This window comes from Raphanus sativus, chromosome 8 (assembly GCF_000801105.2).
Source record: "Raphanus sativus cultivar WK10039 chromosome 8, ASM80110v3, whole genome shotgun sequence".
NCBI lineage: Eukaryota > Viridiplantae > Streptophyta > Magnoliopsida > Brassicales > Brassicaceae > Raphanus > Raphanus sativus.
This window is the reverse complement of record NC_079518.1, coordinates 16,253,551-16,268,087: the sequence shown is the minus strand read 5'-3', so window position 1 is coordinate 16,268,087 and position 14,537 is coordinate 16,253,551. Positions and strand designations below refer to the sequence as shown.

At 32.1% G+C, this 14,537-nt stretch overlaps 2 protein-coding genes across 2 annotated transcripts; both read left to right on the top strand.

Annotated features, from left to right (window-relative positions):
* The first annotated feature begins 738 nt into the window (after positions 1-738).
* LOC130498422 (fimbrin-5-like) lies at positions 739-4,572 on the top strand. The gene is made up of 15 exons (XM_056991778.1): positions 739-959; positions 1,043-1,135; positions 1,233-1,406; positions 1,488-1,726; positions 1,821-1,992; positions 2,063-2,101; positions 2,184-2,252; positions 2,321-2,437; positions 2,549-2,760; positions 2,912-3,070; positions 3,144-3,343; positions 3,464-3,621; positions 3,702-3,798; positions 3,894-3,985; positions 4,067-4,572. The coding sequence occupies exons 2-15, from the start codon at positions 1,049-1,051 to the stop codon at positions 4,367-4,369; spliced, it is 2,118 nt and encodes a 705-aa protein (XP_056847758.1). The 5' UTR covers positions 739-959; positions 1,043-1,048; the 3' UTR covers positions 4,370-4,572.
* A 2,633-nt stretch (positions 4,573-7,205) lies between these two features.
* Positions 7,206-8,057, top strand: LOC108820154 (fimbrin-5-like). The gene is made up of 4 exons (XM_018593130.2): positions 7,206-7,334; positions 7,415-7,511; positions 7,607-7,698; positions 7,779-8,057. The coding sequence occupies exons 1-4, from the start codon at positions 7,206-7,208 to the stop codon at positions 8,055-8,057; spliced, it is 597 nt and encodes a 198-aa protein (XP_018448632.2).
* Positions 8,058-14,537: the final 6,480 nt, after the last annotated feature.

Genomic DNA, 14,537 nt, shown 5'->3' with positions numbered 1-14,537 from the left:
AAAATAAAAAACGAAGTAAATTCGTAGCTAATTTACGACTTATTTACGTGGAAAGTTTGCGAGGAAATGACGAGGATTGCTTAACGAGTACATTACGAGGAAATAATTTTGTGGTATCTACGTGTAGTTTACGAGGTAAAGCTTTCGTGGTATTTCCGTGTTAATTACAAGGATTTGTTTTCGAGGTAATTACGAGGAAATATAGTGAGCTCCTTACGTGGAAACATTACGTGGTCATTACGACGAAATGTTTACGTGTAGTTTACGAGGAATTGTTTTCGTGATAATTACGAGGAAATATAGCGAGCTACTTACGTGGAAAGATTACATGGTCATTACGACAAAATGTTTACTTTTTTTTACGAAGAAATATTTACCTCGCTAATTTACGAGAAATTGGTGAGGAAATATTAATTACGACGAACGATAAATGATGAAACGTTTTTTTCGCTAATTCTTCTTAACACTTCTTTTACTACGAATTCACAAGGAAAACCGCCGTCGTTAATCTTGTATTTTCTTGTAGCGAAGGAAAATCGTCGTCATCATCATTATTTAAAACAATAACGAAATAAATAAGGAACTTTTTATTTTATTTTTGAAAAAGGGCATATATAAATAAATAAGGAATTCCTATTTTTTTTTTTGAACAAAGGGAATTCCTAATTAAGAATATAAATGTTACAAAAAAATAATGAAGATTGCACCCGAAATGTTGGAGGAAAAGAGGGAGAAAGAATAAAATAATAAAAAATACAACCCCTTCACCATCATTGGTCGTGGTGGCTCGCTCTCTTTCAAACTTTGAATTCATTTCTGCCATTGTTTCGCCCATCTTAAAAGGTCTGAACAACGATATGGCATTCCATCTCTAAGCTCTATTGTCTAGTTATGAACACCCAATCGCGTCATCTCTAAAAGACCCATCCATTATCATATCAACCATCGTCAGATTCAAAGTTTTGATCTCTATTATCTATTTTATTTGTTCAAATCGTCGCTTTGCGTGATTAAGGGGTATGATTGTATTTAAATTTTGCAGAGGGAAATGTCAAGTTACGTAGGTGTTGTGGTCTCTGATCCATGGTTACATAGCCAATTCACACAAGTCGAGTTACGTACCCTTAAATCCAAGGTCAAATCTTAAATATACATCCTTCCTTGACGTTTGATTCAAAAGCATCTATAACAGAAATGTTTGACTTCTTGGAACTTTCATTATTATTATATAGTTTAACTCAAATAAAACGCTCTTGGATCGTTTCACGGTTGGAGACTTACCTCCTGTTTTCGCAAAGTTGAACGCATTTAGTGGCACCTTTGATGAGGATGAGATCAAATCTGTATTGGACGAGTCTTATTCTGATATTACTGATCAAGAAGTCGATTTCGAGACTTTCCTCCGGGTCAGTCTATCTTCCTTGAGTTTTGAAGTGATTTTTTTTTTAAAACTAAGCAATGTCTTGTTGGTTGATTTTTTCTGATAGGCCTATTTAAGTGTGCAAGCCCGAGGAGTGGAAAAGTCAGGAGGATCAAAGGCCTCTTCTTCATTCCTCAAAAGTGGCACCACCACTGTTCACCATGCCATTAACGAATCCGAAAAGGCTTCATATGTTTCCCATGTCAATAGTTACTTGAGAGATGATCCTTTCTTGAAGTCTTACCTTCCTATCGATCCTGCTACTAATGCTTTCTTTGATCTCGTTAAAGATGGTGTTCTTTTGTGGTATATAAATGCCTTTCCTCTTTGCATTACTTTTTTTCTTTCTTTTGTTTTGTTTTTAGTAGTCATTCATGTTCCTTTTTTTTTTCTTTTGCAGTAAGCTTATAAATCTTGCTGTTCCTGGGACCATTGATGAACGAGCTATCAACACAAAGAAAATACTCAACCCATGGGAGAGGAATGAGAATCTTACTCTAGGTCTCAATTCTGCCAAAGCTATTGGATGCACTGTGGTCAACATTGGAACACAGGACATTGCTGAAGGAAGAGTGAGTTATACATTCACAACATTGCAAGATTTATCTATTTATTTTCATGACTTTTTTTTCTCCTTTGCAGCCATATCTCGTACTTGGGTTGATATCTCAGATTATTAAGGTACTCCTTTTCTAGGTTATAGGAATCTATTGGACTTGTTATAAGACTTACTAACTCCTCTTGTTGTTGTTGTTGTTATCAGATCCAAATGCTGGCTGATCTCAATTTTAAGAAAACTCCTTCACTTTTCCAATTGGTGGATGACACTCAGGTAATATATATATGCAATGCTTTCTAGGAGAATAATGAAAATGCATTAATATCTTCATGACGTTGCAGGATGCGGAGGAGCTCATGGGATTGGCTCCTGAAAAAGTATTGCTAAAATGGATGAATTTTCATCTCAAGAAAGCTGGTTATGAAAAGCAGGTCACCAATTTTTCTTCTGATGTCAAGGTAATTTTAACCTGCTCATATATTTCTCTTTTATTCTACCAAGCATTGCTCTTGACTTACAACTGATGCATTTTTCCACTTTCTCATTTGCTTTCTTTTATGTGTTCTTAGGACGGCGAGGCGTATGCGTATCTGCTTAATGCTCTTGCTCCAGAACACAGTTCACATGTGGCATTAGAGACCAAAGACCCCACAGAAAGAGCCAAAAAGGTTCTTGAACAGGCTGAGAAGATGGATTGTAAAAGATACCTTTCTCCAAAGGATATAGTCGACGGCTCTGCAAATCTTAACCTTGCTTTTGTGGCCCAAATATTTCAACACAGGTTATTACCAAACTCTTTGCAGTGGGTTTTGGACTATTTATTAATTATCTAAATGTCCAAATGTGTTGCAAGATAAAATATGTTGTTTTCCTTCTGATAGTGCTTTGAAAGCTGATAATAATTGCTGTTTTTGCTATTTTCTTTGATGCAGGAATGGATTGACTGATGACAGTTCAAAGTCGACGTCATTTGCTGAGATGATGACGGATGATGTGGAAACTTCACGAGAAGAAAGATGTTTCCGCCTCTGGATTAACAGTCTTGGAACTGCTACTTATGTCAACAATGTCTTTGAGGATCTTAGGAATGGGTAAGCTACAGAACTTTGTATATTTTTTTAAAAAAATCTTCTTGTATATTAACTAAACCTTATTCACGTTCAGATGGGTTCTTCTTGAAGTTCTTGATAAAGTTTCACCTGGCTCGGTCAACTGGAAACAAGCAAATAAACCTCCCATAAAAATGCCATTCAAAAAGGTTGAGAACTGCAATGAAGTCATTAAGATTGGGAAAGAGCTGCGCTTCTCCCTTGTAAATGTAGCTGGTAACGACATTGTGCAAGGAAACAAGAAACTCCTTCTCGGTTAGTCCTTCTTAATGTCACACTAATTAGATATTTTATGAAACTCATCAGCTTATTAAAAGATATATCTCTCGCATTGATAAGTTAATTTTTTTTTCTTTTTGAACAATGATTATGCAGCTTTTCTGTGGCAACTAATGAGATATACAATGCTCCAACTTCTGAAGAACTTGAGATCTCACTCGCAAGGTAAAGAAATTACAGATGCCGATATTCTTTACTGGGCGAATAGGAAAGTGAAACGAGTTGGACGAACTTCTCAGACTGAGAGCTTCAGGGTAAGTGTCAACCAATTACGAATGTGGTACACATTTTTCAGATACCTAACAGTTTGATGTTTGCTTCTCTCTGATTCTAGGACAAGAATCTGTCAAGTGGAATCTTCTTTCTGGAGCTTCTGACTGCGGTAGAGCCAAGAGTTGTCAACTGGAGCCTCGTTACCAGTGGAGAAACAGGTAAAACTATTATATTTCAACTTCACTCCCTGTAATTGTCTTATGCTGTTTTAAAGAATTGAGTTATGTTTGGTTGTAAATTGACACTTAAACAGAGGAGGATAAGAAGTTGAACGCCACGTACATAATCAGTGTTGCAAGGAAGCTCGGATGCTCCATATTCTTGTTACCTGAGGATATCATTGAGGTAATAAATAGTATCTCTACATTGAAACAGGCATGAATGCCTTTCCGGTTTATTTCTGAGTCAATTACTTGTGTGAAACAGGTGAACCAGAAGATGATGCTTATTCTGGCTGCTAGCATTATGTACTGGAGCCTCCAACAGCAGTCAGACACAGAGTCAAATGTCTCAGAAGATGCTACTGACGAAGGCGATGCAAACTCTGTTACCGGTGCAATCTCCAACTTGTCCCTTGATGAGGCTTCCGAGTCCTCTCCGATTGCCCAAGATCAAGAATTATTGACAAAGGCATACGAGGATAAGGATGAGGTTGATGGTGATGGTGATGGTGATGATGATGGTGATAGTGATGATGATGGTGATGGTGAGAATAAAAATGATGCTTGACGAGTTTGAATGGTAATTTTGTTCCTGCTTCTTTTTGGGTTTTGCCTGAAGTAGTGCATTGGATTTTTTATGGCGATGCAAGACAGAAAAAAATGGTGAACCTGGTTTGGTGTATACAAACAAAGAGGGCTTTGTACACAATGTAAGACTTGTGTACTTAAACCTCTCTTTTTTTTTATTGTGAAAAATCAGTTTCATTTTATTTTACTTTGGTGAGTTTTTGTTATTGAACAATGCTGGAACATATTATGACGTCATCTACTTTGTTAGATGCATTTGGTTTGTGCGCATTCTGCTATGTGAATAGCCTCCAATAGTCCTTCATTATTCATCTAAACCTAAATATTGATTCAAACATGAAATACAAGAACAAATACATAAGCTGGCTGAAAAACTAAAAATACCCATAATCATAAGAGTAAAAAGGGAAAACTAGAACCAATATCAGTACATAGTTGATAGGGAATTGGCAACACGAAATTTAGAATAGCCAATATCAATCGGAAGTTAATAGAGAGTGCCACCATTTAATATTCACAATAAGAATTTCACCATGTCAACTTTGTTTTCTCTTGTCCATGAAAACTTGTCCACCATTTTTTGTCCACGAAAACTGTAGCATCCCGAATTGTGATATATGGAAAGATTTAAGAGAATTGATTTTGTTACCTATATTATCAAAGTTACTTATTTTTTCCATCATACATCCGTTTAAAACTCTAAAGATAAATGTATTTGAGCTGAAAAGTGGAAAGATGAGTAACATATCAGAAAGTGTTTCGATATACCGTGCGAACGAGGACAAAACACGGAGAAAAGTCATTGTGGTGATTACAGGGCAATGATTTTAAACCTTAAAAAATTAACGCACCGCCCATAAAATAGAATGGGATCCACGGGCCAAGTAAACAGGGGTAGATGACCCGTTAACCGTGGACGGTTGGGGTTATAAAAATTATCCACCATTTATTTTCTATGAAACCTATCCACTAGTTCTTATTCGCGAAACTTTATCTACATCTAATACTTCTAGAAATCTACAAATCTCATAACTGAACATAATTCGTAAGAAAATTGAAGTTACATCTTAAGAATAATGGAGTCACATTTTAAACTTTCATGATAAATAACTTACAAGAACCGAGATATATATTCAGGCCCCCCTTGCTGCCGTAGTAGCATAAGAGACCGTTTAGGGCCCAAACGTCAATCCATTTATTCTTTAATTTACTACTCATTAATTTTATATAAGATTTACACATCTGAAACTCAGTATTGAATGGGCCCTTAATACACATCTGAAATTCTATCATCGGAAGAAAGTAAGACGGAGATCATGTATGAGCCACCATGTTTGAATCGCCTGAGATTTAAGAGAAAAAAATGATTGTAAGTAATTATATTTGAGTGTTTCAAAAAAAAAAGTAATTATATTTGTAAAAAAGTTTATCTAAAAAATCATAATTAAAAAGAAGAAGATGAAAAGAGGAGAAGAGAGTTTTGCGAGGAATTGTCTTAAATAGTTATAATGTCTTTTATGTAAGATTAAAGTCTAATAAGTATCATTTAATTCATACTTACTCTCTCTAATTCAGAATAATCTTATTTTATATATTAAAACAGAAGTTACAGTTTCAATTAATGTGTGATTTTTTTAAAAATGAATTCTCACTAGAAATCAGTTATCAGTAATTTTTTATTAATAATAATATAGCTTAATAATATATCACTCCTAATATAACCATCGACTCTTACAAAACCGGATTGGTTAACAACCGATATTTGATTCCTTATTATTATGTCATTCCTTATTAAATGTAATTCTATCATTCTAATTTTGAACATTTGATTTTCTTTACCTTACCTTCAATCCAAATATTTATGTATATAAAATGAAAATCAACACCCGCACGGTTGTGCGGATCGAAATCTAGTTGGTTCTAAGATTTTTACACACCAAGAGATTACAAACTTTTATTCATCGTATATCTAGTACACCTAAAAACAACAATAACTACAGTTAATTTAACCAATAAAAACAACTACAAAATTCAAATGGTTTTGAACATAAAATTACATTTACTTTTTAGTTTTACCAATGTTTTTAAAACATGATCAGATACAGACTCGGTATAGTTATGGGTTTGGCTGGTTGAATCAATTCAACCGGTCAAATCAGATTTTATATTTTCTAAAATTATATATATAGAGAGATTTGCCAAAAATGACTCAAAACTTGATTTTAAATACAAAATATATCTCAAATTCAATCAAATGTAAAAATAACCCAAAATGTTAATGAAATTACAACAATTCTTTATGACCGAACAAAAACATTTATTAAGTTTTACAATTATAACCATTCGCTTGAGAACAGAAAGGACTTCTTCATAAATTTTTTGTTCAGTAGATCTTTAAAGTAACTTTATAACTTTATAAAAAAAATTGATGGATAAAAAATTGAAATAATATATTAATAAACATTTTTAAGTGATGTAAATTTAGTTTTACTAAAACCTCAATCTCTGCCACAAGGTGTGACTTGCATACTTGTTGCTCTGAGGCTGAGGGACTACCAAGCTGATGTCTGACGAGGCCTATGGTGAGCTTCCCGTAGGCATTGCTGGTGATAATGATTACTTTGAGTTTGGATATTGATAGGATCATCTAAGTTTGGTCTGGTTCCAGCTTGTAATATCAAATTTTAAGACACATAAGATTTGGTGAAAACATGAATAATTCTCATATCATTTTGATCCCTCGCATTGATAAGTTGATATATTTTTTTTTGAACAATGATTATGCAGCTTTCCTGTGGCAACTAATGAGATATACAATGCTCCAACTTCTGAAGAACTTGAGATCTCACTCGCAAGGTAAAGAAATTACAGATGCCGATATTCTATACTGGGCGAATAGGAAAGTGAAACGAGTGGGACGAACTTCTCAGGCTGAGAGCTTTAGGGTATGTGTCAGCCTATTACGGATGTGATACACATTCTTCAGATACCTAACAGTTTGATGTTTGTTCCTCTCTGATTCTAGGACAAGAATCTGTCAAGTGGAATCTTCTTTCTGGAGCTTCTGACTGCGGTAGAGCCAAGAGTTGTCAACTGGAGCCTTGTTACCAGTGGAGAAACAGGTAAAACTATTATATTTCAACTTCACTTCCTCTAATTGTCTTATGCTGTTTTAAAGAATGAGTTAGTGTTTGGTTGTGAATCGACACTTAAGCAGATGAGGATAAGAAGTTGAACGCCACGTACATAATCAGTGTTGCAAGGAAGCTCGGATGCTCCATATTCTTGTTGCCTGAGGATATCATAGAGGTAATATTATCTCTTCAGTGAAACAGGCTTGAATGCTTTTCCGGTTTTGTTTCTGAGTCAATTTTACTTGTGTGAAACATGTGAACCAGAAGATGATGCTTATTCTGGCTGCTAGCATCATGTACTGGAGTCTCCAGCAACAATCAGATACAGAGTCGAATGCCTCAGAAGATGCTACTGACGAAGATACAGCAAACTCTGTTACAGATGAAATCTCCAACTTGTCCCTTGATGAGGCTTCCGAGTCCTCTCCGATTGCCCAAGATCAAGAATTATTGACAAAGGCAGACGAGGATAAGGATGAGGTTGAAGTTGATGGTGATGGTGATAGTGATGGTGAGAATAATAATGATGCTTAACGTGTTTGGTTGGTAATTTTGTTGCTGCTTCTTTTTGGGTTTTGCCTGAAGTAGTGCATTGGATTTTTTTGATTGGCAATGCAAGACAGAAAAAAAAAGGAGAACATGGTTTGGTGTATACAATACAAACAAAGAGGGCTTTGTACACAATGTAAAACTTGTGTACTTACACCTCTCCGTTTTTTTAATTGTGAAAAATCTATTTAATTTTATTTTACTTTGGTGAGTTTTTGTTGTTGAACAATGCTGGAACGAACATATTATGACGTCATCGACTTTGTTAGATGCATTCGGTAATTTTGCAGCATTCTGGTATGTGAATAGCCTTCCAATAGTCCTTTATTATTGATATAATTGGATGGCATACCTCCATTCATCAGCATAATTAAAAGACTTACCTTCCATCTTAAAAACACTGTTTTTTTCCGTTTAGTCCTTATTGTCCTTCTGAGTAGATATTAGTAGGCTCTGACATTTGTCAGACAACTTACAAGCATAGCAGCTTTTCATTTCAATCGATGCATCTTTTTCTCCCAAACTCACTCTTTTTAATTGTATTAAAAAATAAATTTGACGCTTACAATTCCCAAACCAAAAGCAGAGAGGACTTTCGATCTACTCTTCTCCTCTCAACATCTCTACTTTCTCTTTATTTTATTTTTGTTTATGGCTTGTTTTTAAAATCTGAAAATCTTGGTAACTAAAAAATTGGATGAAAAATCTATCTCAGGTACACTTAAAATATTTTTACCATTTCTTTCTTATTCTATTTTGATCTGATTTTGTGATATAATTTTTGCCAAAGAATTTAAAATATGGTTTTCTGTTTTCTTTGAATTCATTTTCTGGTTTGATTCTTCTCTTTAAAGATTTTATCTTTGATGATATATTTCTTGGTTTTGATCCTTGAGTGTGTGTGAAAATCAGAGAAGAGATGTGGTTTGCGGCGTCGGTGAAAATTGTATTGGATTTTGAGTTGGAGCAACTTACGAAGTCTTTTCCAAGATTTGTAAGCTGCTAAAGAGTGAAGTTCTTTTAAGTTGTGTTCTTGAAGTTCTTTTCAGAAGTGAATAACTTTTAAATTATCTGATATTATTTAGATTAGCCAATTTTTAATTTTATTTCATTATTACATGTTATAAACATGTATACAAATTGTAACGGTTAACAAGTTGTCAAATGTTTATATACATAGTTTGTTAGTTGATACATTGTTGAAGACATGATTTGTTAGTTGATATGTGAGTTATTATATGATATATATTTTGTTAGTTGATACACGACTTAAAAATAAAGAATGAGTATTCACTGTTATGTACGTTATTAGTTCTTGTAACATTAGACTAAGAGTTATAACTTGTTAACAAAACATGTCAATGTTACATATTTTTTCAGATGTTACATGGTTTGAATACATGACTTGTTAGATGATACATTTTTTTGGTTTCATTATTTATTATCGGAAACATGTTTTGTTAATTGTTACAATCCCGACTGCTGATGTCTGATCAATAAAATGAATGATGTTATAAGATAGTTGTTGATAGCTGATACATAGTTTGTTAGTTGCCATAAAATATGTTGTCATTAGCTAATACATGCTAAGTTTTAGCTATTGCAACAAAAAAAAGTGTTTCTTTAATTGTTCAGATGTAATGAAATATTTATTGTTAGTTTAAACATGGTTTGTTAACTGCTATGAAATTGACTGTCGTTAATTGCTAAATACTTGGTTATATGTGTTTTTCAGAACTTGATTTTTTCTAAAAGTCTTACAAAAAGTAATTTCATCCCAATGAAGACTGAAGAAAATAAAAAAATAAAGAAGCTAAATGAAATAAAGAAAGAGACAATGATGCTGATCCTAGATGTTGAAGTATTTGATGCACCAGACACTAACCAATCGGACAGCCTCGTGGTTATATTCTAGAATCTATACACTCTCGATTTTAGATGTTGAACATTTTCCTTTATAAACTTTAAATTATTTCTTAACATGCATGTATGGTTGCATAGTAGCAACTAACTAATATATTACTAATTAACGTCAATTCGCAACAACAACTTTGTATAGTTGTAGTAATTTTAGTTTATCCTTCTGATGATTCATTATGGCTTAACTGTCACTCAGAGTATAAGTCTCCAGTTTGAACCTCATTTGTGGGTAATCTACTTATCACTGTTTTGTTAACCGTTAAATGTTTTGGTTACTCCAATATTAATCAATTTCCGCATATAAATTAGCTTTCATGTATTTGTGATGTTGTTAAAAATTTCACTAACCGCTACACTATATATTGGAAAAGAGTTGTCCATAATTGATATTTGGTTTGTGTTTTTGATAAACGGTTTGATAAATTCTATGTCATCTTGTATATTGTATGATAATTGGTTTGTTAGCTACTAAATGAACTGATACATCATTCATGAGTTAGAATCTTGTTTGATAAATGGTTTGTTATAGGATCTATAATATGTTATCGGGTACACTTTATACACTAAGCTGTTACAAAAGAATTTTCCATAATTGATTTTTGATTTGTGTTTTCGATAAATTGTTTGATAAATTCTCTGCCAACTTGTATATTGTTTGATAATTGGATTGTTAGCTGCTAAATGGACTGATACATTATTTGTGTCTAAGAATCTTGTTTGATAAATGGTTTGTTATATGATACATAATATGTTATCCGATTTATGTTTTGTTAGCTGGTAAATAGTTTATTATTTTAGGATTCACGATTTATTACACGATGCATGGTTTGGTTGTTCTTATATCTGCCATAACACTATATAATAAAGTTTGTTGACTATGATTGAGAATTTATATCCAAAAATTCAGTGTGCTAAAATGAGAAAACATACATAATACTTTAATCATTCTTTTACACCAAAAATATAAAAAGTGTTGTCATAAGTTGATATATTGGAAGTTATCTTCTCCAAAACAATGTACCTACTAACAAACTTTGTATCAGCGAAGGATAAATATTGTGTAACAACTTACCGATTATTTATTAAATAATTGCAACCGGTTTTTAACAGCTAATAGAATAATAATATTAGTTAACTAAACAAATATCAACTAACACATAAGTTTTTAAAAACGGATTCTTCTTGAATTTTCAATGCACCACTACATGAAATATGGATTTTCACCAAATTTTTTGAATCTTCATCGAAATTGGAAGAATTCATTAAAGTTTCTCTGGTTCTTGGAAAAAACATTTAAAAAAGAATTAATTTGTTTTTTTTTCTCTAAAAATTCGATTGAGAAATGAAAAAGGTGAGGATGAACACCAAATTTCTAGTAAGATAAATAGAAAAATTATAAAGATGATTCAAAAACCAGAGAAAGTGATGAAGAAGAAAGGATGAAATGTTTTTATAGAAAAATACGTAGAAAGAAGAAAGTGTAAAACAAGGAATGGGTGAGAAGAAATAGCGTATGAGAGAGTGGAGGAAATGAGTGGAGTAGAAATGCTTTGTGTCAGATCCACTTTTTGTCTTATCTTTTGTGTCAGTACATGAGTCAGAAAAATCCTAGAGCATATCTTCAATTGTCAGAAAGGACTGCATGCTGCCGTTTAACGTGTCAAAGGAATCGAGGGCTTTTAGGTCTTATTTAAACCTAAATGATGGGTATTAAGCTCTTTATGTCAATCATGATCCCCATCTCTATTTTGGGCCTCCATTAGATATATTCTCCTAATTTGCCTTTTATTATTCATCTAAACTTAAATAGTGATTCAAACATGAAATAAAAGAATAAATACATATATAAGCTGGCTGAAAAACTAGAAATACCCATCATAATCATAAGAGTAAAAAGGGAAAACTAGAATCAATATCAGTACATATTTGATAGGGAATTGGCAACAAGAAATTTAGAATAGCCAATATCAATTGGAAGTTAATAGAGAGTGCCACCATCTAATATTCACAATAAGAATTTCACCATGTCAACTTTTTTTTTCTCTTGTCCATGAAAACTTGTACACGAAAATTGTAGCATTCCGAGTTGTGATACATGAAAAGGTTTAAGAAAATTGATTTGGTTACCTATATTATCAAAGTTGACTTATTTTTTTCATTATAAATCCGATTAGAATTCCAAAGATAAGCATACTTGAGCTGAAAAGTGGAAGGATGAGTGACATATCGAAAATATTTTGATACACCATGCGAACGAGGACAAAGCACGGGAAAATATCATTATGGTGATTGGAGGGCCAGTAAACAATGATTTTGAACCTTAGAAAAATTAACGCACCACCCATAAAATGGGATGGGATCCACGGGCCAAGTAAACGGGCGTGGATGACCTATTAACCGTGGACGGTTGGACTGCTATAAAAACTATCCACCATTTATTTTCTATGAAGCCTATCCACTATTTCTTATTCGTGAAACTTTATCTACATCTAATACTTCTAGAAATCTATTAATCTCATAACTGAACATAATTCCTAAGAAAATTGAAGGTACATCTTAAGAACAATGAAGTCACATTTAAAATTTTCATGATTAATTGCTTACAAAAACCGAGTTATATATCCAGGCCCTGCTCGCTGCCGTAGTAGCATAAGCGACCGTTTAGGGTCCAAACGTCAATCCATTTATTCTTTAATTTACTATTCATTAATTTTATAAAAAAAGATTTACACATCTGAAAATCAGTATTGAATGGGCCCTTAATACACATCTGAAATTCTATCATCGGAAGAAAGTAAGACAGCGATCATGTATGAGTCACCATGTTTGAGTCGCCGGGGATTTAAGAAAAAAAATAATTGTAAGTAATTATATTTGTAAAAAAATTATCTAAAATTTTATAATTAAAAAGAAGAAAATGAAAAGAGGAGAAGAGAGTTTTGCCCAATAGTGTTTTTATAACTAACTAGGAATTGTCTTAAATAGTATTAATGTCTATTTATCTATATATTATTAAAGCAGATGACTGTTTATGAATCTGCCCCTGAAATTTCTAAGTAATTACAAAAAATGTATGTATTTTTTTCCCAGCATTATTTGCAACCAATGAAAATTTATTATTTTGCAATTACATTAAAGAATAATTAATATAATTCAGTTCCTACCTTTTTTGAAAATTTTGTTTCCTAAATGTTTACACCATATCTTTCCAAAAAATATTTCACATTATTAATTATTTGAAAGCATTTATTAAATGAAACCTCAAAAAAAAATCAAGTTGAAATAACAAATAATCAAATCAACAAAATCATAATATGGATCTGAATTATTTCATTTAAAATAAAAACTAAATCACATAAACTAAATTTAATAAAATTATAGAAAATGTTTTGAAACGCACAAATGAAATTTTCAATACAAGAATGTTGAAGATATAAAATATTTTTATTTGAATTAAAAAAAATCAGTGTAAAAATAAATTTAACTTCGGTTTAAATAAATAAAATCATATTACGGGCTAAACTTATTTAGAGTCTTTTAAAATTCAGTCATATTGAAAATAACAAAAATAAGTCATATAAGTAAATTTAAGATAAATTTCATAACAATTTAAAATATATAATTTATCAAAAATCATAATTTTTATTACGTAAAATAATTTTCCAACAAAAAATATACCCGCCCTTTTTATGGACGGGTCAAAATCTAGTGTAAGATTAAAGTCTAATACTGTATATACCGTTTAATTCATACTTACTCCCTTTAGTTCGGAATAATTGGTTTTAAGATTTTTAAACACCAAGAGATTACAAACTTTTATTCAGCATATATCTAGTACACCTAAAAACAACAATAACTACAGTTAATTTAACCAATAAAAACAACTGCAAAATACAAATAGTTTTGAGCATCAAATTACATTTACTTTTTAGTTTTACCAATGTTTTCAACACCAGATCAGATACCAACTCGGTATAGTTATGGGTTTGCTGGTTGAATCGATTCAATCGGTCAAATCAGATTTTATATTTTCTAAAAATTATATATATATATATAGGGATTTGCCAAAAATGACTTAAAACTTGATTTTAAATACAAAGTATATCCCAAACTCAATCAAAAGTAAAATTAACCCAAAATGCTAATAAATTATAAAAAACCCTTATGACCGAACAAAAATAAATATTAAATTTTACAATTATGTATAATTTTATTCTTCGTAAGTCTTCTTATTCAGTAGATCTTTAAAATAATTTTATAATTTTATAAAAAAAATTGACGAAGAAAAAATTGAAATCATATATTAATAAATATTTCTAAATTATGTAAATTTAGTTTTACTAAAACCTCGTCCCTGTCACAAGGTGTGACTCGCATAAATGTTGCTCTGAGGCTGATGGACTACCAAGCTGAAATCTGATGAGGCCTATGGTGAGCTTCCCGTAGGCGTTGTTGGTGATAATGATTACTTTGAGTTTGGATATTGATAGGATCATCTAAGTTTGGTCTGGTTCGAACTTGTAATATCAAATTCTGAGACACACA